The sequence below is a fragment of the Eupeodes corollae genome, chromosome 2, assembly GCF_945859685.1.
Source record: "Eupeodes corollae chromosome 2, idEupCoro1.1, whole genome shotgun sequence".
Lineage (NCBI taxonomy): Eukaryota > Metazoa > Arthropoda > Insecta > Diptera > Syrphidae > Eupeodes > Eupeodes corollae.
The window spans coordinates 49,004,686-49,030,885 of NC_079148.1; the positions used below are offsets into that span (position 1 = coordinate 49,004,686).

At 34.2% G+C, this 26,200-nt stretch overlaps 1 protein-coding gene across 1 annotated transcript in view; it reads left to right on the top strand.

Annotated features, from left to right (window-relative positions):
- The window catches only part of LOC129944905 (piggyBac transposable element-derived protein 3-like), a 60,234-nt gene extending 37,327 nt beyond the window's left edge, over positions 1 to 22,907 (top strand). The window contains exon 2 of the mRNA XM_056054567.1: positions 22,864 to 22,907. Within this exon, the coding sequence (XP_055910542.1) occupies positions 22,864 to 22,907 (44 nt within the window). The remainder of the gene's footprint in view (positions 1 to 22,863) is intronic.
- The last annotated feature ends 3,293 nt before the right edge of the window (positions 22,908 to 26,200 follow it).

The following is a 26,200-nucleotide window of genomic DNA, read 5'->3' on the forward strand; positions in this document are numbered from 1 at the left end:
GCTCGCCGTCATCCAAACAGTAGTTATTGGTTGCAACACTTGTACTTGCAACTGGAATAATTTCAACAGAGTATGCATTTCGTTTAAGACTAGTATTATGACATTTCAAATGACAGCTGAGTTTGATAAGTGTCAAATACCAACTTGAAACCACGTGTATAATTTTGATGATTTAGGCTGTTAATTTATGTTTAAACTTAAAATTTACACATCAACATTAATTTTGTATTGTCAATAAAGAAAGTTTTATACTCGGCTTTTAAAATGCTGGACAAAGCAATTTAATGATCAATTGTCATGTTCGTCCTCATCAGGAAATTCATATACATAAATCGTACTGAATTAATTCAACATAATTTCATTAGCTTTCCCTTAAAGCTCTTGTTTTGAAACGAATCTATAGCAATTGTTTTTTGTTTATTTAATACTAACAAATGCACTCACTATGAGGTTCTGATCGTAGATTGACGGTTGTTTTAAGTAAACTACTTTTTAGAATTCTAAAGTTTAAAATAATACTAAACTAAAGCTCATGATATAGATGTTATAAATTATGAATTATTTAGGTCCTTTACCTTCAAACTCAGTGCAAAGTTTTTTCAGTTCTATGCTTGGTTGATAGTAGTACCCGTGCATGATGGTTAGTTCATTGAACTGTCACGCAAAAGGTCTTGGTTTCGATCCTTGCTTATGCCATCTAAAGTTTTTTCACGGGTACTGCCTCTTGCGAGCAATCGACAAATTCTCCAAGAGTAATTCTTGTCATGAAAAGTGCTTTCTCAAATATGCCGTTCCGATTCGGCTTAAAGCTGTAGGTCCCTTCCATCCCTGACAACAGTAGTCGCACCCAGGAATGGTAGAGAGTTGTAAGTCGCTAGGCCCTAGTTCTCAACGGACTGTTGCGCCACCCAATACTCGGATTAAAAAGAGCATACACAATTAATAGAATTTTCCGTTTTTCTACTTTATCATAGTGTTGCAAACACATGTTTTTGAATTTTTCTACACAAGTAATTATTTTGAAATTTTGTTTTTTATTTTTATTACTCATGATTGTCAAACAGGTGCTGCACATACGTTCTAACATATCACATACAATTTACAATATTAAAATTTAATTTAAACAAACGTTCATATATTTCACTTTTAGATTGAGAATGACATTCTTCCAACTCAATTTACCAAATTTAAACTCAAAAACTCTTAAAAACATGCTTTTCTGTATACCCACTCCTAAATATCTATCTATGTATCTAAGGAAGAAATAATTCTGTTTGAAATTAAAATTCCATCTGAAAATCCATCACGTTTCAGTTTAAATAATTTATGGCATTATAACACTATGAATATAGTACATATAAATAACATATTATATATCATATACTTGTATGTGTGTACCATTATAGTCACCCATATTATAAACTATGTATGCTATATATAAACATTTCGAAAACCTTATGAGTGTGACTTTAATTTAATGGCACATTTCTTTCAATGAAATAACTCAAATTTTACTTTCACTTCGAAAATGTCAAATAAAATGTTAACTATTTTTGAACTTTCATCATATATAGTACATGTTCAAAAAAGGTATGTACGCATCTGTATCTCTATAATGACGGAAGGAAGGACAAACATCAGCACGCATGTTATGTCACCATAAATGAATGTGTACGAGGAGAGTATGCTGGTGATGGTGAGATTACTTTGGAAAATGTGTTTGTATCCGTTTTTGCAATGATGGCTCAACCGTATAGTTTTGGTTCCATGTCAATTTTGAAAATGTTGGTTGCATGTTTTTTTTTTAATGTAAGCCTTCAAGACAATATAAACAGAGACATATTGATCAAAATGAAAAACCATTAAAGACTAAAGAGAAATAATTTTTTAGTTTTTGAAATGAAAACAAGCAGGAGCACAAAGCATTTAAATGTCATTGTAAAGGTATGTCGAAGCATTGACAGCTGACAGTAATGACTATAGCCATGTTGTTGACAGTTCATCCATCAAATTGGCTGTTATGTCAAATCCCATCAGCATATGTGTTTGGCGTTTAACAACATGTGCAAAATTGTTTTTATCAATTGACTTTTCACAGTGTGGTGTCCCTGAAAAACGTGAATCCTCCTCTCCCTTTAACCATCGTCCAATTGCACTTACGTCCCTTCTTTCAAAAATCATGAAAACGCTGATTAATAATCAGCCTAAGAAATATCTCGAGAAACGAAATCTTCTTAATGACCGGCAGTGTGACTTTCTTAGCAATAGGTTCACCGATCATTTGATGTTTTATCCAACTGAACAGTGGAAATGTGTACATTAATTCAAGAATTTCCTTTAAACTTGACTAATGAAGGTCCTTAATTCCACTGATAATCTCCCTTCTTGTATGTTGCAATGGAAATATTGGCTTGGTCAACACACAGATATTGCCTTATATCGAATTTTAAGGAGAAATAATGCTGATCTATCATAGCAATTGATAAACATAAGGCCGCGTTTCCATTTGCAAGAAAACTTCTGCAATAAATGTCCGATAGTCTGTCCGACAGTGAATTGCAAGTGGAAACTACCAAGCAATTTCTATCGCGACAGTACTTTCATAACTTCTTGCGAGTATTTGCAAGTGCAATTAATTGCTAGTTTAAACACATTCGTATCGACTCGCGACAGTTCTTGCAGCTTATCGAAACAGTTTCGTATATCTCGCGCAAGTAGCTGGTTGACGTCTTTGCTTTACACATACAAAATGAGTAAAATAAAAGGTCGTGAATGGCCTCGCGAAGAAGTTATGCGTTTAATTGAAGTTTAAGTATAAATTAATTATAAAATTATTTCAATAAATTGTATGTATAACATAATCGTAAATAAAAAAATAAAGTTAATAATGTTATAATAATTATAATTGTTGTGTTATTATAAATAATTGATTATTAAAAGTTAAATATTGGATTGTTAATCATTTAGGAATAAATCCTAAAAAAGGAGGTAATCTCCCTAAAGATAATAAATTTAAAAATAAAGAAAATTTTAAATATTTATTTATTATAAATAATGAAAACAATTGATTAATATGAAATAATTTAAATATATTAAATAAAAATACTAAATTAAAAGATAAAAATGCATAAAATATAAAATAAGTAATTCATAATGATTCATTTGAATATATACTTATTAATATTCATCCTAAATGATTAATTGAAGAAAAAGTTATTAATTTACGTAAAGATGTTTGGTTTAGTCCAATCTCGAACATAAGTTGATCTTTTTTTCTGCTGCTTATCTTTGACGTTTTCTCGCCATGACTTCACAATTTTAAGTAAACAATGAGATTTCTTGCGACATTAATTGCTCTTCTGGTGTAAATACATCTGCAATAAAATGCAACAGTATGATGCGCGAGCTTCTTGCAAGACATTTATTGCAGAAGAAATTACAAGAATTCACATAACAATGTAAACGCGACAGAAACTTCTGCAAGACTTCCGCAAGTTGACTTGCAAATGGAAACACAGCCTAAAGCTTGTAATGGGAGGACCTTAATCAACTAGCTACGGTGGCGTTTTCAATTAATGTACACGAACTTAAGGCTAAGTATTACAAATAAAGGAATCTGTTGATCGGTTGGTACCCACGTATGTAATTCCAGCCTTGTGGTAGCACAATCAAGTCGTTATAGTATACAAACCCTACTAAATCATAATATCGTTTTTTAGAAAGTTGCACTTGATTTTTCTAAAGCATTTAATAAAGTTTGGCAAAAGGTTCAATATAATATGTATTGGTTTGTTTTAAGTCTGAAATTCATAATAAATAAGTCCTGGTGTTCCCCAAGGAGGCAACGTTTTTTTTCCTACTCTCTTCCTTATGTTCAAAAATGATCTCTCGTCTTTAACTTCTTATCCATTAAACCCTCAGGTTTTCATATTCGTTTCTAGATTCAAATAATTTTCGTTTGAATTTGGAACTTCAACTTCAAAAACTTACAATACACCTCCTATGCCGTTATCCATGAGTAGCACTTGCATCTAGGAAACTAATCAACTGTCAATACTCGTTAAGTGTATCACAGATAACATCTTTTAGAATGATCACTTATTTGACATATTGCCAAAAATTCTGCTAGGTGCTTAGAATTTCTCCGACTGACGCGACGGTGCAATAAACTTTTTACCCCTTTAATTTGGCTGTAATTTACATAGTCTTTGTAACCAATATACCATGCATATTATATCCCAAAAAACCAAGCCTTTTGTATAGACTTCAAATAAGAACTTTGTGAAAGATTTTTCATGCCCTTCGTTGTTTCTCGATATTTTTACAAACAATGCATGATTCTTTTTTTAACCGCACGAGCAGAATGTGAGCTGTTTTAAGGCAGTTTGTTTTTCCCTCCCACTTTGATATTCAAAACCTTAACACTAATATGCACCTGTACCTTCTCTCAAATGCTTCACTTTTTCCTAACGATCACACTGTGTTTAAATGTAAACATATAAAGGGTATCAATTAATAACCCCCTGAAAGCCTGGAAATTAAAAAAAACCGAAGCCCATAAACTGTTTGTCCAAAAATACTACATTTAACAAGATGGGAATCTCAGACTGACATTTCGGTTTACCTACAAGCTACTAAGCTATTGTGAGAAAGTGTACGTGAAATGATTCAAAAACCAAACACATTCTCATACTCAGTCTTCAGGCCCATCAAAATGCTTCATTTTAGTCGTCAGGCCCATCTAAATGCTTCATTTTAAATGTCTCATGGCCTTCGTTCAAAAACGAAACAATATTGACCAACAGAATCTGAAGAACTGACATGGTCTTAAATTGGAAGATTTGTATAGTTTTTTAAATTCAATCCAAATAAATGTTGTAAATGTATATTTAATAAAATAAAATAAAATAAAATTGACCAAAAACATATTTAATGATTTAATAGTGCTGTATTTTGTTTACTTAAATTATTTGTGAACGCAATGTGGGCTGAAACTGGTTAAGTATAATTGGAAATGGACAAAGTGCAACTCAATACTTTGTAAAACAACAAAACAGTCAATTTTTTCAGCTATAGTTTTTTTTTGCGACGTAAGAAGTTTAGGTGGAAGCAATAGGCGGGTGTGGCCGTGTTTTATTTTGTACAGACAATGCTACGAGAAGCATACTTGTGAAGTTCCATTGCTAACTTAAGCTAGTTCAGATTCTTCAATTAGATTAGTATTTTCATCATTTAAGCAGTTCGATGATTGTAACACCAAATTTTAGTTTTGTTTGTAGCAGAAATATTCCTAAAAATTTCTTTTCAAGGGACTATATTAGAGTTAGAATTTTGTTTGTAGTTAGATTTTGGAATACAAATTCGAACACCCAATAGAAAAAAAAAATATTATTGGCTTTCTCAAAAATATTTTTCTACACTAACCTCGGCTTTATATCTGAAAACTATTGTTTATTTTCTGCATTTATAAAATGTAATCTATGGAAGTATTTATTATATTCAGAAAAACAAAAACATGTACGCAAGACTCATCAATTTTTGTCATTATTAGCAGTACTTACTAAACATACCCTTCAAACAATAATAAGTAATAGGATTTTCACACCAAGTCCAAAATCCGGTTTTTTACTAAATTATCGGTTTTCGCCAAAAACCTACATCGAAAACTCAAGTTTTCCCATACATTTTTGTTAACCTAAAATTTTTCGTAAACCACAAGTTTTATGTAAAACCTCTCGAAAACTAGTAGTAATTCAAAGTTGAACTAAACAAACAAACCTTTCGAAACATTCAGCGCTCAAATTAATGTAAACAAAACATCTGATGGCTGCTGTCAAAATAAATATTTTATTTTGAAATAAATTTAGTTGTGGTAAGTAATATTATTTATACAATTTCCTTACAAAATAATTATTTCTTTTTGTTTTTTGTTTACAGAATATTGGAGAGAAAAACAAAAAAAAAAGAAAACTTTGGGGGAAATGCGTGGCAACAGAAAAAGTTCTTTCATGGTTCTCCAGAGTTTCAAACGCTTTTTGTTAAGCGAGGAACCGGAATTCACTATGGCTACTGGCGTGACGACCCCAAGGACGAGGAAGACTTGCTCATAGTTCGTAATGACGTTTCCAAAGGATGCGTCTTCGAACACGTAGCCACAAATATGTTCAACGCATTCGCTTACTACCTGGAGAAAGACTTTCCGGTAACTCCGTCCAATCACAAGGATTTGGGAGATATGAGAAAGGCGATAAGTTCATTTGTGAAGGAGAATAAGTAAGAAAGAAAATTTCTGGTGGAGCTTAAGTTGCAGCGGGCTAGGAAAATTTTCGCCCAAATATTCCACAAGAGGGAATTGTTCAAATCAAAAAAATGAAAGAAATGTTTACAGATTTTGGTTTTCAAACATTTATTTATTAAGTTTTTCTCAATTAATAATGAGTATGCCCCCCATTTTTCGTTATGACCTCTATTAGACGGTTTTGAATGGAATCATAAAGTTTTTTTAAATAGTCAAGTGAAATCTCGTCCCAGGCATCACGGATAGCTTCAATTAAGGAGTCTTTGTCTTCAAATTGTCTACCGCCTTCATAAACTTTTCGAGATAGCCATGCCCATACGTTTTCGATTATGTTGAAGTCCGGTGAATAGGGTGGCCATGGCAAAAGCTCTACGTTTTCTGATAAAATCCTGCTTTTGACAACCTTGGAAGTGTGGATGGGGGCATTATATTGTTGGAAAATCCAAGGCAGAGGTCCAAAAATATTTTTCATCTTCGGAAATGAGCGTTCCAACAAGTATTTGTACATAGCTGTTTCCTTTCATTGTTAGAGAAAGAAACTCCAATTCGATTTTGCCATAGTAGGTGATAGCTCCCCACACCATAACACCTGATGTACGGCTGTGATGTCTTCCCAAAATTAGTTCCTCTTTTCTTAAATCATGGAAATAAAAGTTGTAACCATCGGGGCCGTCAAGGCTAAACTTTTTTTCATCCGAAAAGACGACGCGTTTCCATTGACTGCTCCAAGAGACATGTTCTGTTGCAAAGTTCATTCGCAGCTCCTTGTGTACTTGCTTTAGAACAGGTTTCTTTTTGAGTTTTCTTCTCTGGATAGTACCATCTTTTCTTATTATCCTTCGGACTGTTGAAATACTGGCTGATACTCCGCTTTTTGACCTTATTTTAGTAGCTGATTGAGTAGAATTTGAAGCAATACGGGATGTTTTCTCGGGATGTTGTTGCTTGGGCTGTGCGTCCTTTTTGGTTTTTTCCATAGTTTTGAGGATCAGCAAGATAGTTGTTTACAACTGTCTTACTTCTGTTCAGCTTCCTTGCTATTACTCGGCTTGAGAGTCCCATTTCCTTAAAAGCATCGATTTGTCCTCTTTCTGCTACTGTCAACGTCTTTCCGGAACCCATTTGTAGTTGAAATTTAATAAAAATAGTTATTTGTAAAACGTTCTTAAATATTGTAACCCAAATTTTGAAAAAAATTGCTGATCTGAACTTCTACAACGAAATATTAGCAATGGCCTCATCCTAGTGACTCACTTTTTTATATCCTTTTAAGGTAGATCATTCATTAATGTAGGGAAATTCCAACGGTCTTTTCTAATTAACCCTATAATTGTATCACTTTGTTTTAAGAAAATATGTACCTACTCTCATGTAGTAAAATTTTCCGGGTTAAACAAATTCCAACAGGTATCGGACCGAAAATCGGTTGAAAAATATGTGGCCTCATCCTAGTGATTGGCAGTGTATTTTCTACACAATTAGCTACTCCTTAAGCAGTATTCACATGAGCACGACCAACGACCAACGAATGAACGAATATTCGCCGATTTTGGCATTTCTTCCACATGAGAGTTTCTAATTCGCCGCGAATGTTTTTTTTATCAATCAAATTTTCTTTATCTTTTTATCCATATTTTTTCAAGGAGCCACAGCTGAACACCATTCATCACCGAAACCAAAACTATAATGATTTGTTTAGGTTAAGTACGCGCTTTTATTTTCTTCGTTGCGAGTGTGGATAATGTGGAACGCAAATAAAGTTTGACAGTTCGTATCAACTACAATTTGTTTCGCGACGAATAAATTTGTTCTCATTAATTTATTAATATATTATATTGGAAAGTAAAAGTATGGATCATAAATCAAGTAGAAACTATATTGCTATCGTTTTGTTAAAAATTTGTGTGGAAATATTTCTTCAAACGTATGCATATAAACTCACATTTTGTAATTCATTCGTGGTTCGTTGGTCGCGCTCATGTGAATACTGCTTTAGTGAATTGTTTGGGCCGGTTGAAGTGAACTAAAAGGATAGCTGCAGCCAAGCGAGCTTGTAATTCTTGTTGGTTCATGTCGTGAGCCCATTCCACCCGTACTCAGACTTCAGTTGAAGCTTTTTTTCTAGACGAGCTAGTGTTACGTTAAAATCAATTTGAATTGGTTAGAATTCATTTTAATTTCACAAATAATTTTGAGATGAACAAAACGTTTAACTCACACATTTTTTCATCAATCCAAAATTTGGCAGCCGGTGTAAAACAAATTTAAATGTCGAATAAAAACGTGTAAATGTTCGGTGTGAACGATTTTCGGGTCTTCGAAAACAAAAAGGCTATAAACTTGAATTTTGGTAAATAAACATTTTTAAGGAATGAATAAGAATTATATTTTGCGTTAAACTGTGGGAATTCAGTAAAAAAAAGTTCTGTGTGTCAACAATAAACATTCATGTCGATTACATGATTTATTGAATGAGTTGTGCATGAATTAAGAACGATTTTAAGACGTTTTTATTTTGTGATATATGTCAAAATTTGCATTTTATTTGCTCTGTATTTCGTCAACAGGTTCGCTATAATCGTTCCGATTATTTTTTTAAACATTTGTGTTCCTTTGATTCACAGTTTTTTCAAGAATGTTATGGATTAAAAATCAAAATGGAATTGAAAAATAGTTGCAAGCTTAAATCATTAAAAACAAACTATAAATATACTTGAATAAAATAAATTGATACAGATTTTAATTACTTGCAAAAAAATATTTGGGCCGTTCATTAAAGAAAATTTATTAGAATTCAAAAAGATGCGCTCGCACCCTTAACTTGATGGTTCTTTGAACACATCTTTGATACAATAATCCGAGGTTATTTATGAAATTTATAGAATTTCGTAGTGATTAAATGTAAATTATTGAATTAATTATAATAAACTGACGTTGAACATGCTTTTTTCAAGACAAAAATGTACATTGGCTTAAAACTGACTTTTTCATCGAAAAAAGTAAAAAGAAAAAACTTATTAACCTCCTCATTTTGTTTTTGATTTGCAAAGTGCCGATAGCCCAACGTATAGTTGTGTTTGACAAAGTTAAATAACTGGTAAACAAATCATGTTATACTTTTCCAAAGGTTTTTGATGGCCTTAGTTGGAATGATGTCTAGTTTTTGAGATACAATATTTTTTAATTCTAAAAAATCTTATCTTAATGAGTTTTTTTAACAAAATTTGTGATAATTTTCCAAAACTGAACTGAAATGTCTTACTTCAATATTCCGTTTAATATTTCTCATCATTATATTTATTTTTCAAAAATTCCTCATTAGATGTAAGTATATTCACCTGCCCTTCATATAGGCCTAAAAAGGACGCTGAACCTTTTATGCTAAAACGATTATTAACACAACAAAGTTCTTAATACGAATTCATTCACTTCTAGTCATAACATGAAGTTTTTAGAAGACTGTAGTATTTGGCTTGGTCCGATAGTTAAAACTTATTCACAGTTGTAAATAAAACACAAATTTACTTTATTTTAATCGCTCCAAACTTATTTATTTAACGCTTTCAATTATTACTTTTCAAACACAGCCTTTACTTTCAACTATTACTTTTTAGCACAGTCTTTACTTTATCGCAGTTCACAACCAATAATCCACTACTTCGCTTCCCTCAAATCGTTTCGAGAAACTACTGGGTTCTTATAGGCGCTGAATGTTCTCGAAGTGAGTTCTACTCTTAGCCACTAGATGTTTCTCGATACTTAACGAAGCGAGTTCTCCTCTTAACCACTTGATGTTTAACGAAGCTAGTTCTCCTCTTAGCCACTAGATGTTTCTCGATGCTTAACGAAGCGAGTTTTCCTCTTAATCACTTGATGCTTAACGAAGCTAGTTCTCCTCTTAGCCACTAGATGTTTCTCGATACTTAACGAAGCGAGTTCTCCTCTTAACCACTTGATGCTTAACGAAGCTAGTTCTCCTCTTAGCCACTAGATGTTTCTCGATACTTAACGAAGCGAGTTCTAATCTTAACCACTTGATGCTTAACGAAGCTAGTTTTCCTCTTAGCCACTAGATGTTTCTCGATACTTAACGAAGTGAGTTCTCCTCTTAACCACTAGATGTTGCCCTTATTCTACTACAACACAAAGATATAAAGAGTGTACACACATTACAATACATTGGAAAAAATATTAAAATAGTCATTATTTAAAGATATACAAGAATAAATACTAGGTTTTTCAAAACTTCAGACAGTGTCAAATGAAGACTCATAACTTATCTCAAAAGTAATGAAAATTTACTAAAATTAAGTGAGATATTGAAATGTTAAATTATTTTTCTATTTTTCTAATTTGGAATCGCAAAAATACACATTTTAATTAGGGTGTGTTCTATTGTTTATTTTCCATTAGACAACAATACCTGGGCGCCATCAAACCTTTATAATTCCATCATCTTTATTTAAATGAGCCCTCAGATAGCATACCACCAGTTAAGACAAAGTAGATAAATAAACGATGTTATCTTTAAAAGATGTTCTAATATCATTCTTATTCAACTAAATTCCTATATAAGACACGTGAATACTTGAGATCATCTAAAAGTTCTTGAAAATTAATTTATAGATAGGTACAAGGTACTCACTCAACAATATAACAATATATAGCACCCTCTTGCTCTTGATGATGATGATGTTGTTGATGGCATCTGAGTAACCGCACTCGAGGCGACAAACACAACCCTTATATTCATTCAAGTCCATCATCATGTTTCTTGAAACTCTCTACCTAATGTCCCCTTATTTCTATTTAACCCGCACCCGCACCCACACCCGACCAACCTAACCGTGTTCTCCCTTAAATATTGGAGGAATTATGAAATAGAGACACTGGCTCTGACTGTGAGGCAGAGGCAAAAGCGAGCACTCAAGCATCAACTCGTTTGGAGGGCTTAAGGAGCCATTTATCCTCGAGGCAAGTCGCATGCCTTATTTAGCATATCAACAGGTCAATTACCATGGGAATAACGGGCTTCAACAACAAGTGGCATGAATAAGAGATATGGAATGAAATTTATGAGAAATGCCCACCGCACCAAGGGTGCAGGGGTGCTCTACAAGACACACATACTGATACTGTTGTGCGGTTGGGTTTTTTGCTTTTTGAAATATGTTTATCGAGAATGGAGACATTTTTCTTGCACTCCATTTAACCCCCATCCATGAACCTCCAGAATGTGTTTTAAAAAACAAGACTTTTAATACACAACAACGGCAAGAGGTGGAGCTACGCCCCCAAAGGTGAACTGTTTGTTTCGAGTCTCTGCTTTATAACACCCAAAAAGATTAATTTACATTGGCCATGAATGAAGCATGAGATCCAAAGCATAGGGAAGCTGTAAAAAGTATTTGTCTTTTCTTTTTTGTGTAATCCTTATTCCCATATCATAAATGCCTTCGATGTTTTCCAATCAATCAGTTTTGGTTGAAATATCAACGAAGTGGATGTACGGCCTTGAACCTTTTTTTTTATTACATTTTTGTTCAAACAGGTTTAAGGTTAGACAGAATAAGGGCACCAAATAAAAAAAATAACGCCTCTTGTGACATTGTTTTGGAACAAATCAATTCGTTTACATTTATCTCTAGTGTAAAAGGAAATAGCATAAGAGAGAAGATATAAAGAGGAAAAAATATAAAATTGTTTAGATCCGGATGTGGTGAATCTGGACCTGGAGACCGAGACCGAGACCGAAAACGAGAACGGATAAAATTTCAATGGATTAGGTCCGGATGCCATCACATATTGCTCGAGATTGCTGAGTAAATAAAATTTGTTGACCCGATGTGTTTGTATATCACACCATCATCGTGTCATCACAGTGATGGTAGCAAAAAGTTGTTTGATTTATAAGGAACTTTTTTCTTTATCTTACAGGACGTATCTTCTTTATATTTACATAGTAAATGGCTAAACGTTTTCTTATTGCTTTGCTCATTGATTAAAGTTTTGATTTCTTGTAGAAAGTAAATCGGTCGAACATGATCTACAAATAGCTCTGAGCATTCTTGGGTGTGGATTCATTGAGTAGCATTAGGGTCAACATATATTTTTTGGAACTTGGTTATAATTCAAATCGGACTTTAAACAGGCCTAATTACCTCTTTGGATTTATTATAAATTGATTCTATCTATTATAAGACTTGAATTCGAAGACCTACTTAGTTCATAAAACATTGAGGGTCTGCCATACCAATAAAACATTGGTTGAATTTGAATGTCTGCACATTTTATTGAGTTGGAAACATTGAAACTGGTAAAGCATTTGACATTCGTGACGTGCGGCTAAAGAAATAATCTTTGTATTAACCAGTATTCCAAAAGTACGGGTATTACGGTTGAATTGTTTGAGGGGAGGAATGTAACTGTCTATTTCACTAAAGCATTTTCTATAAAAACATCGTTAGAGTAATGATATGCATGAATCCTGCCTCTTGCTAGGAAGTGACAAGTTTTCCAAGAGTAATACTTGTCATGAAAAGTGCTTTTTCAAATTTGCCGCTGGGAAACGGCTTAGAAACTGCAGATCCCCTCCATCATTCAAAACATTACTCGCACACAGGAATGTTTGAGAGTTGTAAGTCACTAGGCCCTAGTTTATGTGACCTTGTCTGTTAAAATATCTTAAAGGGCCTTGCATCAGAGTAATAGATAGATCTTGGTGAACTTATAACCAGAGCAAAAGAAACAAATCATTACGACCGTGTGATGAATAAGGGGCAACATCTAGTGGTTAATAGGAGAACTCGGTTCGTTAAGTATTGAGAAACATCTAGTGGCTAAGAGGAGAACTAGTTTCGTTAAGCATCTAGTGATTAAGAGGAGAACTCGCTTCGTTAAGCATCGAGAAACATCTAGAGGCTAGGAGGAGAACTCAATTCGAGAACATTCAGTGCCTACAAGAACCTAGTAGTTTTCGAATCAATTTGAGGGATATAAACAGGCGCTCGTAAACGAAGCTGTTCATTATTGTTAATTGTGAAATACGATAAGTAAAGAGTGTGTTTGAAAAGTAATAATGGAAAGTGTTGAATAAATAAGTTTGTGAGCGATTTGAATGAAATAAATTTGTGTTTTTTTTTTACAAAGTTTTTACGAATATTACAGTATGTTAAAAATTACCAATGTGAAATTAGTTGCAAAGTTTCGAGAACTCCCCACATGTCTTAATTGAAGCATAATAAACAGACCTATTTTCCTTAACGCACCCCTTTGAAGATAACTAGGGACGATATTGATACACTTTTGAGACGAATTTTCAACATTTTGATGGTACTTATTCCACACCCTTTTATAGCTTTTGTGGAACATTCAGGGTTCAACAGCTGATTTTTGGCTTTTTGTTCTTGTTTCAAATGTACTAAAGTGTGGTTAAATTTTAGTATCCGATGTTGAATGTGAACCACATCTAAACGTCAAGTTTTTCTCTGCATTTCATTTAACATTTCTCAATTTTACACTAACACAATTTGAACCATGAAGAAATACACAATCGAGTAAAGCGTTAAAGTTATTCAGGCTTTTTACAAAAATTGTATTATTAATTGTCTAAATGTACGAACAATCGGAAAAATCGTACATACATTGGAACAAATCGGATCTGTAAGAGGTGTGAAAACAACAGTGCAACTCGTACTGCAGATAATGTTGCTGCTGTTTGCGATGGTGTGGCCGCCCATCTTAACTTGTCGTCGTGTATCGTAGTGAGAAGAATTGCCTCATTTGAGCGAATGATAATCCAAGAGTTATTGTCAAAAAACCAATGCACCCACTATGATTGATTATTTGGTGAGGTTTATGGGCTGACGGTATCATCAAGCCGTATATTTTCCATTTTATAGTGTGATGATAACGAACTTTTTATGGCTGAAATAATTCGGCACATTTACGGCATATAACATTTATTATGTCTCAGCGTCATCGACAATTCGGACCATCGGGTGAAGGAGTGCCGCCCAGGTGGCCGCGACCTTTTGCCGATATTTCGTTCCATTCATAACTGAACCATACCAATATTATCATAATAAAAAAGAAATGACATTTATCTTTTTATAAAAGTGCTTAAGCAAAATATAGTGCAATATCGCTTGTGCACTGCCTAATTAAAAAAATTGATGAAGATTGGACAAATCTGGAATTCAATCAAGAGTACAGTAATATTTTCAGTTTTCTAAATGACGCTAAATGAGTCTCGGATGGATCTTGTGTGATCTCGTTCTCAAATGTTGGTACGATTTATACTGCATTTGTATTTCGATAGCTGTGTTCGTTGAGAGGTTGTGCATTTGGAACCGTGCGATTTCCATTGGGGACAAAAATCAATGTATTACTGTTGATATTATTTAGTTTTGTTAATGAAAATGTACTAACTGGGCTTATTTTGCAATAGAAAAGAATAGAAAAGGTAATGAAGTTTTCTATATTTTCACCAAAGGTTTATCTCAGTTTAGATTAAATAAATGTTTTTGGTGTTTCACCACACAAGAAGATTTAAGTTTGACACCACTTTCTAAAATGCAAATGGTGTTTCGAAGTTTCTTATGAAGTGCAAGTGAGATAGTTTGATTCGTTTTAAGCAATGAAGAACTGAATAGTTCAGCACCATATAAGAATATGCTACCAACTCCATGTGTATTTTTTTAAAATTTGATTAACCAAACCATAATGCATTATCTGTAAAACCAACTCCTCCAGGCGAATCAAGCTTATTTCGACTCGATTCAGGTATATAAAGAATTAAGGCGAGTTTCAAGCTCGCTTTAACACCACTTGGTAATGTAGTAGGTTATGAACAAACCCTCTTCTACAAGTTTTTTTTTTATTTTATATCAAATAGTTTATTTTAAACTTTGAAATCGACTATCGCATTGCACAGACGTATTTTTTTGATTTTTATAGTCAACTATCAAAAATCAGTTTACACGATTTCACCCCTGGTCTGAATTTCGCTATTTTTTTTTTGTTGAATTTTTTGATAAATTATTCTGGAAAATATTCAATTGTTTCAACTTTCAAATATAAAAACCGGATTACTGCGGATCGTTTTTTTGGCAATTTCTTACTTTACTATATATTGAATACCAAAAAAACACGGCTTTTAACTATAAATTGTTGCATCAACTGCAAAAAAGTATTTTAAGTGCAAACATTAATTTAATATATTATTTAATTATAGAATTAAACCAACATCGAAGCAACATTTTAATTTGGCACCTTTGTATAGTAAAGTTTTAGTTTTGTTTTTATTTTGATAATGACATTTATTTTTCACTTGAAATCTTGTATCTAACTTCGCGGAATGAAATAAGTTGCTTCACGCTTGAACAACGTATTGAAATTAGGAATGTTTTCTTGGAAAAGCCATCAGTAGGAGTGTTTTCTTGGAAAAGCCATCACTAGCACAGTTGAAATTTATAAGAGTACAATAAATACAACATCAGCAGTAGAATTACTGCAGGTTAAGTAAAACCCTTCTGCGGATAGAGATTTTAATTTTAATTTTCGAGTTTTTCATTTTTAAACGTCAGTAAGTTTGATGAAGGAACAAGAGAGGCAACGTGAGGGATGTGTTCATAGATAAGTGTCCAACATACAAAACACTATGACTTCTTTTTTAAAAAAAATATGAACTCCATTTCGGCAGAATTCTTTTTAAATTTATTTCTTGTGGGATTTTTTCCAATAAGCCACCGACTCAACTTGTATTTAATCTTTTTTGTAAATCAATGTTTTCAATGTTTGTTAAATACTACAAATTGTTTTGACGTCTCCGCGTAAACTGTGGTGGAACTACCGTTCAGATAAAAATAAGAAAATTCGAACCTAACTTCTCATTATAGTTTAACGTAGCTTAGTATAAGATCAATTTTAAGCTTTTTGCGCGTGCGTCGTTTTAATCTTTTTTGTAAAGCTATACACAAATATTGTTCTGTTTTTGTAAAATGATGACTCCACTAAGTTATTTAACTATACGGAAATAGACATACATACATGCTGTAATATCTGTTTGTTAAGTTGCAAAAAGTTGTTGCTTCGAAAACGTTACGAATAAAAAATGGTTTTATCTCAAAAATAATTTTGTGCAAGGAATAATGTTTTTGATACCATATTTTCTACTCGATTATCTTTTCGAAAATTAAAAATATTACCTTTAAACAATTTTTATCTTATTACAAAATTTGTTGATAAGATAGATGAAAGTGAAATACCAATTGTAAGACTTAAAGAAATAAGAAGTATGTGTTTACATCAACTACCAAATAAAAAATCACCAGGTTACGATCTAATTACTGCTCAGGTTATGAAAAAAATGCCATTAAAAGCCTTCATAAAACTCCAATATATAATAAATGCATGCCTTAAGTAACGGTATGTCCCGCACCATTGGAAAATTGCTGAAGTAATTGTCATACCAAAGCAAGGTAAACTACCTACAGAAGTGACGGCTTACAGAAGAATATCGCTTAAACCAATTATGGCACAAGTTTTTAAAAAAACTACTTCTGAAGAGACTTAGCAAAATCATAGAAGAAAGAAGGTTAATCCCAAACCATCAGTTTGGATTTAGAAATAAACATTCCACGATAGACCAAGTTCATAGAATATCGGATGTAATAGAAAAAGCATTAGAAGAAAAACAAGTATGTTCAGCTATTTTCTTCGATGTTGCTCAAGCTTTTGACAAGGTTCGGCATGAGGGAATTGAGTACAAACTTCAAGGCAGTTCTGTGCAATATTAAAATCGTACATCTCAGACCGATTGTTTAGAGTAAGGTACGACAAGAATACTCGGAACTGAAGAAAATAGAAGCCGGTGTACCACAAGGAAGTGTCCTAGGTCCTACCCTGTATTTACTTTACACAAGGGAGTAAGTTGGTAATCAAACCATAATGGCTACTTTTGCAGATGATACCGCTTTTTTTGGTACCCGACAAATGGCAGCACTAAAACTACAAAATGCCGTCGACACAGTGATAACTTGGACCGAAAAATGGCGTATCAAACTCAATGAAACAAAATCTTCACATATAAACTTTACAAATGAAAAGAATACCAATATTCCAATAATCATTAATAATCAAGCTGTACCTTACGCCAATACGGCCAATTACCTTGGAATGACTTTGGATGCAAAGCTTAAGTGGAAAGAGCACATCAAAAAGAAAAGAGAAGAACTGAACTTGAAATAAAGAAAAATGAACTGGTTACTTGGTAACAACTCTGATTTATCAATCCAAAACAAAATAATGCTGTATAATCAAGTACTAAAGCCTGTTTGGACCTATGGAATCCAATTATGGGCCTGTACAAAGAGAAAACAAATACCGAAATCATCCAAAAATTCCAAAACAAAGTCCTTCGTGTAATAGTTAATGCACCTTGGTACATAAGAAATACCGATCTACATCGTGACTTACAAATAGAAATGGTTACAGAATTCTGAAATGGAGTCCGTCTTGAATATAAGAAACTATGATCGGAGATTAAGAAGAACCAAGCCTCATGAGCTTATGGTCTAAAAAAACATAGGAAAGTATTAAAAGTTTAAACTTCCCCCAAAGTGATTGTACAAAATTAAGAAAGAAAAATCGGAAGTCGATCCTTCAAGATTGGTCCTGATGAAGAGGTGGTTTTAGTGGTTAAGAATCCCGCACTACTTGGTGTCGAATACTGCCAAGTGTCTTTTGAAGATTTCCTCCTGTCAAAAAAAAAAAAAAAAAAAATTGAAATATTGTTTTGAAAATTCTTTGAGAAAAATTGAGTTGACAGTTTTTTAACAAAAAATAAATACCTACCTAAATAAATTAATTAAAGTTCGTTAAAATTGATTTTGGACTCAAATATCTTTTCAATAATTTAAGATATAGGCTTAAAATTAATTCATATTCATTCATCCAATTTATATTTGTTTATATAAGAAATAAAACTTTTAAGAAATGCTACTAAAATTGGTAAAAAATTGTTTTCGAATAAAAATCTCGTTAACCAAAATAAATTTTTAAACTCTTTTATCATATGCAAATAATTGTTCATAATTTTTTAGAATAATTTAACTGATACCTTTTTTAACAAAACACGAAAACCTACAAACCTTTCAAACAAGACAAATCGACAGACGGGATGGAAAGATATCAGTGTGGGTCGCATCCCAGGCTCTTTTATTAAATTAAAATGATTTACAATTTTTTTTATATAATGGTTTCCCAAAAATTTACGGATAACAATTTTCAAAGTGAGTGCATTGTAGCAGTAAAAGCAGATAAATGTTCATAACTTTCAAACCTTTCGAAGCTTTCTTACTTTTTTAAATATTAGGAATGCGTAAATACAAACTCGTCATTATCTCCTGTAATTTTTAACTACTATTAGGATTTTCAAAAATTGCCAATAATTTCAATCTTGCGTATATTTTGGAACACCCTTTTTTAAGACACACAGATACTCATGTTTTGAACGGATTTATCTCAAAGTCTAGTGCCAAAACTTTGAAAAAAGACGTAAAAAATGTTGATTCAAGTTTAAACCTTTAATCAACTATGTTAATATTAATTAATTTTTATTCTACTCGTAGAAAACAATGCCTTCAATTAAATTGTTCACTTTAAAATCATAACAACATTGGATTTATAGCTTTTTCACTCCCCACTGTTTATATATGTATGTATATGTACTGTACATATATGTTATAGGTGCCATAAAATGGCTACACATTCTTAAAAACATGGTATGCATTGGCATTTTTACGGTCGGGCAACTTTTAAATACCAGATTAATCGTATCCTCATGGGATACTTTTGCCGGAATAGAAAAACAAATTCAGTTACCTATACCTAACCTTTACATAACATGTCCTGATGGTATATACCTAGGTATTGGGAGGTAGCGTCGTCGTAGTCGTCCTCGTCGTCGCATCGGGTTGAGTACACTTTTTTCTTGTTAAGACCCCACATATGTACGTTTAAGCTACACTTTTACCTTATATCCAACTTACATATCCATTCATTGCGATACCTAGACCTACTCGTACCTACCTACCAACCAACCAACGAATGGATGTGTCCCAAGGCTGCCTTTTTCACTTCATCCTTGGTTACTTTATGCTTGTGCCATGTCGTTTATTTTCTTTCTTTGTTTTTTTAGTCATTTTATTTCAACTTTATTTCTGTTTGTTTTTGCTTTGGCAGCCTTTTAAAGCCTTAAAGCTTTTAAGGCTTAGAGCTAAAGTTAAACTTAAAGAAAACGTGAAATTGAACCCGAGGAGGCTTTGTTGGTAGATACCATAACAACGAAAAAAAATGTCCACACATTTCTGGGATAGAAAATCGAATTCCATTGGGACACCCAGCAGCTCTACCACATACGTTCATCGCATCGCATCGCAACGTCCGATTGAAGGAGCTCACTTCATATACAGTGAGGTGAAGTCGATTAGACATACTTCCAACTGCAACCTCGGCTTAAATCAATCAAAAATAAGGTGCACCCAACTAAGTGGTCCGTACTGTGAATATAGGGTTCTGATAAACATTGTGGGCATTTCTTATTTGAATTGATTTGAAGTTTAAATTCAAATGATTGGCCCGAAAATTGTGGGATAACTGGGAAGAGCTGAGGCGTCCTACCGTCAAGTCACGTAGCATCAGTCGGTTGGTCGGTTGTCGTCGTCGTTGCAATAAATATTTAGACTTGTCTTTGACTTTTCTGCGGGTGACTGATGGGTACGGGTGGGCATTGGAAAAAGATCCTGATGGCTTCTTCTGCATTGTTGACATTCTCTGGGTTTTCTTTGACACAATCTTTTTAAGGACGAACTCGGGTGGTTTTGTTAGATACCGAATGCCAGATGAATTGATTCTAAGGCGTACACCTTTGATTTGTCTATCGCAATAATAGAAAGAACATCTGTAAGGAATATAAGTACAAATAGTGTTCTTTGAAGTAAAGAATGCCTTTTGGTGTTTCTCCGGCACATGGCTTCTTCGTTTTCTTTGGTAGTAGTGAAGAAGGCTTGAGGCAGAGGCGAGTGGGTGGTGGGTGGTGTTGGCAGTGGCATCTCAATTTTGTCTCTTAGAACAAATTCAAGAGTTTACAAAGGACCATTTTTCTACAGAGACAAGAATAAAAGACTTAGAATAATAAAAACAATTTCGCACACTTTCGTTTCTTTCGCCCGAATCCAAAGTCTCGAAGAGTATAAACACCAAGAAGCGCTAGAATCTACAGAAAAGGGGTAGGAGCAGCATCAGAGAAGTCTTAATTTGTACTCTTGCATGTCGCCTGGAAATGAAGTCAAGCGGGTAATTGCACCTTGTGTGTGTTAGCTGGGTTTGGAGCTTCAAAGATGGCAATGAGAATGACGATGAGGATGAAAAAGAAAATGAGGATGAGGATTTGAACGACATCAACGATAAGTATACAAGGACAACGAAGGAAGGCACACTCCACAACGTTAACGCTGGTTGGCAATGGAAAAGGTGCTGGAGGTTGAGTATAAGATCTCGAAGTAGGAATTGAACCTTACTAACGTTCTCCGCGTTATTATTGGAATCACGTAGCTAGATGTGTCATCACCGGGTTCTGTTCCTTGGTTGGATAAAGTATATACTAATATATAAAGGAATAGGAATAAATTTATATGTTGGAATGGAAAGGGTATTCACATGTTTACTCGTATGTAGCTGTATTTATGTGATAGGTATAATATGTGTTTTGGGAGTGATGCTTTTGAAAGGCATCAGGGTGAAAAATCACAAATGGAGACGCACAACTGAAGACGGGTGTCCTTGTAAAATGATGAGGACGACGCCAACCACGACGACAAAGAGGATGATGGGAACATTGAGGAAGATATGCTTCCAACAAAACAATGAAAACAACCAGTGTGAGATATTTTAGTTTGTTGATTGGTTTGAAAGTGGGCGATGAATTTTCTCTTAAGTCATATATAAAGAAGTTACCGCCTTACCACGCTTTTTCTATTAAAAAGAAGTACACAGAAAAGTTTTTGAAGGTGTTTTGTTTTTAAGTCAATTGTGACAAAAGAATTAAAGCAAATTCGTGGGAATCTTTTTAGCTGTCAGTAAGTATTTACTTAAAGGAATTACATTTTCTTCTATCTTGAATATTCCTGACAAAACTTTATACTTTAAGACCTCCTTCAATATATTAGAGGAACTCCCTTTATAATTCAAGATATAATTTAATATTGTAGAACCACCGATGATATTTACAGACCTCTTTTGATAATTATCTCCCTTGATATTTCAAGACCTTCCTTGATATTCCAAGATCTCCCTTGAAATCTCCAGAACCTCCCTAAAAATCTCCATACTCTTTATTAAAATCTCCAGATATACCTGAATAATATGGAATTACCTTGATATTTTAAAGCTCGAGACGTCTCCTTAAATATCAGCATCCTCCTTTATATTTTTAGACCTCCCTTGATATTTCAAGATCTTCGTTGAAATTTCTAGACTTTCCCTTGAAATTTCCCGACTCTCCTTTGAAATCTTCAGATCCATCTGGAAATCCAGAATTTCCTTGAAATTTCAAAAGCTCAAGACATCTCCTAAAATATCAGGACTACCCTTTATATTTCAAGGCCACTCTTCAAGTTTCTAGACCTTTGATATTTAAGACCTTCCTTGATATTCCAAGATCTCCCTTGAAATCTCCAGAACCTCCCTAGAAATCTCCATACTCTTTATTGAAATCTCGAGATCTACCTAAATAATATAAAATCTCCTTAAATATCAGCACCTTCCTTTATATTTTAAGACCTCCCTTGATATTTCAAGATCTTCCTTGAAATCTCTAGACTCTCTCTTGAAATTTCCCGACTCTCCTTTGAAATCTTCAGATCTATCTGAAGATCCAGAATTTCCTTGATATTTCAAAAGCTCGAGACATCTCTTAAAATATCAGGACTACCCTTTATATTTCAAGGCCACTCTTCAAGTTTCTAGACCTTTGATATTTACGGACCTATCTTAATACCTACCTACCTTAATAATAGTACCCACGGCGTGATGGTTGTTACATAGGACTGTCATGCTAGAGGTCTTGGGCTCAATCCCTGCTTGTGTCAACTAACGTCTCCTTCACTGCCTCTTGTGAGGAATTGACAAGTTCTTCAAGAAAAATATTCATGTCATGAAAAGTGATTTCTCAAATTAGCCGTTCGGATTCGGCTTAAATCTATAGGTCCCCTCCATCCATCTCTGATAGCATTACTCGTACACAGGAATGCTTGAGAGTTGTAAATCACCAGGATTCAGTTCTTAACTGACTGGTGCACTGCATAATTTATACATTTCTAATATCAGGACATCCCTTGAAACCTGCACACCTCAATCAGGCCCGTAGCCTGGATTTCGGTTCGGGGGGGGGGGTTTGTTCAATTTCGAAGAAGTAATTCTATATACAAAAGTTTAAAAAAAAACTACAAAATGTTTTATTTTTGTTTGTATTTTTTGTATTTAATTGTCTTGTCTTTTTTTAGACATAATGGCGATCACTTCATCTGGATCCAACATCAATACCTGAGTGAGCAGACAGCATTGCAAGTGCGCTTAGTCTTGGATGGCCCATAACGCTTCGGGATACTGTTTTGATCCTTTTTATCGTTGAAAAGGGTCTTTCAACGCTAGCTGTTGTAACTGGTAGTGTGTCCAAAATTGCAAACAAGTATCTTATGTTCCTGAAGTAGGTCTTGTCAAATATATCTAGCAGTTTCAGAATATCGGAAGAGGGATCCATCGATGACATTTTTTCGCACCAGAGTATGTACTCCGCTTTAACAGCTGACAAGGATATTGCGTTATCAAAGTAGAGTGTTAGATTTTCCATTTCATTTACTCAATTGGCGGTAGCAAAACCTGGAAGCAGAGCTTGAAACTGTAGTAAAACGTCCTCGTTGACCATAAATCTGTCAGTAAGATTTTGTATAAGAGAATCTAGACAGGGAATAAGTATAGAAACTCTAAAATAGTCTTCTGGACATGATGTTTCTGGATTAGAGCGCGTTGTTTGTTTCAAAGAAAGCCTTGGAATTCTTATGCTGACTGCAAATAAATCCCTGGCAAGTTGTGATGCGGATTTAAAAGTGTCTCTGAAAAAGTCTCTGGCAGTTTTTCTTATGTTCTTAAGAGAACTTAAGACTTGTTTCGTGTGATTTATTGCAGACACGAAATTTAAAGATTCATTTTGGAGAAAAGTTGGTAAGGGTAGCGTTAAACTAAAAAAAAGGCTTACCAGAAAATCACTTCTTTGAACTGCTGCTAACAGAGTTGATGCTTTTGAAGACATTGCCCACGGTTTGGTGGATATTTCTTCAAGACTAATAGCAAAACATTTGAAGAGCTCTTTAAATAAAAGAATGCTGTCATGCCAATAAACCTTGTTTCATAAAGGCGTTTTTTTCTGCTTTCTGGTGCGTATATTTGGATGGCGATTTGGAAAGTCTTATTTGCATTTGAATTATTTCGGACGAGATTAGCTATTTCGCTTACTACACCAAGACAATTCCGAATCGAGGGTGTTGACATGGCATTAGACAGAGCGAGGTTCAAGCGATGACTTGCACAGTGAACATATCTGGCATTTGGATACTGTTGCCTTATCCTACTCTGTACTCCACTTAAGTGGCCTGACATATTTACCGCTCTGTCATAACCTTGGCCAACACACTTGTTCATATCTAGATGTAGTTCCTCACATCGCTGCAATATGGTTTTAGTCAGGTTTTCAGAAGTTTGGTCATCAACAGGAATAAAACCTACAAAATCTTCCCGCAGCATACTTTTCGTGGGCTCTGTACAGCAGTCAACATATCGGACACATATTGAAAGTTGCTCAGTGCCAGAAACATCCATTGTTTCATCAGCCAGAATGCTAAAACAACTCGATCTTATAACCCGGTTGGATATTTTTCTGGTGACAATATCAGAGCATATATCCAAGGTTTGGTTTTTAATATTTGGGCTTATATAGGTTGCATTTTTTGAACTGGTGTTTTAAATTCGTATCCCCCTTTGTCTTTTCATTTTCGTTTATTTTCTTTTTTCTTTAAACACTTATTTTGCACAAAATAAACCAGGTTCACTAAAACTCACTTTGAACACTTATTTAAAATACTTAAGACACTTAAAACACTTTATTCGCACAAAATAAACCAGGTTGATGCAAATTCAAACAAATTGGAATCTGAAATATATTAAACTATACCTATAAAGTCTCCTTAACATCACACCTTTAAATTATATTATGTATAATGCCTAGATAGTCTCTTAACATTAATGTGTATTTGTCTTAATTAAACAATAGTACCTAAATAGTCTCCTTTTGATGAAAAAATGCTTGAGCCCCTCTGGCTTCGTGCCTGACCTCAATTAAAATCTTCAGACCTCTCTTAAAATCTGCATACCCGCTTTGACACTACAAATATCCTTTAAAATTTTACGACCTCCCTTGAAATTTTAGGACATACCTTATTACCCAGGGCCTCCCTTGAAATTTCCAGCACCTCGCTTTACATATTATCAGGACCTCCATTAAAATTTTCAGAACTTCCTCTTAGTTCTATTACCTACCCAGACCTTCAGAATTTCTTGAAGGCTCCAGACCCCTTTGAAATCTCTAAACATCCAGACCCGAGCTAAGATTTGATTTCGCACTTTGAAAAGTCAAATTTCAAATAACTATCGATTTCAAAATTCATCACAAAGCTTTTTTTTTATATGTTTCATAGTTGATAAATCTGTTTTCTATATTTGCATGAATTTAAATTTTGAACCATTTAGATGTTAATCGATAGAGCACAAAACGCCAACCTATAAATGCAGATATGTTTTGTGTTTTGTGTATCATGAGAAATAAACCTAAATCGAACAAAAAGCATGCACAACAACAACAACAATAACGCCACCGAATTGGCGAACCCAAGTCACACACAATATCCATGCTTTAAATGCTCAAAATCAATAGGTAGGATAGTAGATATGGTATAGGTACTACAACCTCAATGGTGATGGCAATGGCGATGGCGATGGCATAGGAACGACCGAACAATTTGCGCTTGTGAGAAAATTTCTCTGGAAAATCGAATCTATGCGGCTCAGCATAAATTTCAAGCAACTGTTCCTCTGGTATACAGCATAACAGACAGCAACTGCAGCTCTCTACCGTCATCCTCCTCATTGCCATCGCCATTGGCTTTCAAGTTTAAAATCCTTTTTAGTTTGAATTCCATGGAACATCAGAGTTTTAGCTTTGGGATATGGAATACGAGCATAGTCATAGTCGGTATAGTCAGTCAGTCAGTGAGTCTCCAAGGATACCCCATTACTGGCAAATCGGACGTGTTTTTGCATACAATGAGTGCAGCAGTGTGGCATAAGCATAACTTGCTATCAATGGGTGACAACAACGAACGCAAAGGAGGGACGGTAACACAGTAACACGACTGACAGTTGGATTTCGGATTGTATTATCCTGTGTGCTCAGCTCAGCCTTTAGCTAGCGCGTTGTGCCAGGATTCAGCGTTCAGCGACTGCCACTGCCGACTTCTATATATGATACGCGCCCTATCCACAGTTATCTTGTCATGGCATCGCATCACGATTCACGACTCACGACTCACGACCAACACCTCACACACATATGTTTGAGCTGAGTTGAGCTGAGCAAGTGCATGCATTTCCGTTACTTACTTCATTTAGGGCTCGTTAATCATTTGGAAGCGTTGGCGGCTCCATGGGGCTAAGGTATATACGAGTGTGTGGACTTGAACATAGTATAGCTATTGTATGTGCTCTCTTGGTGTTTCCGAATTACATTAC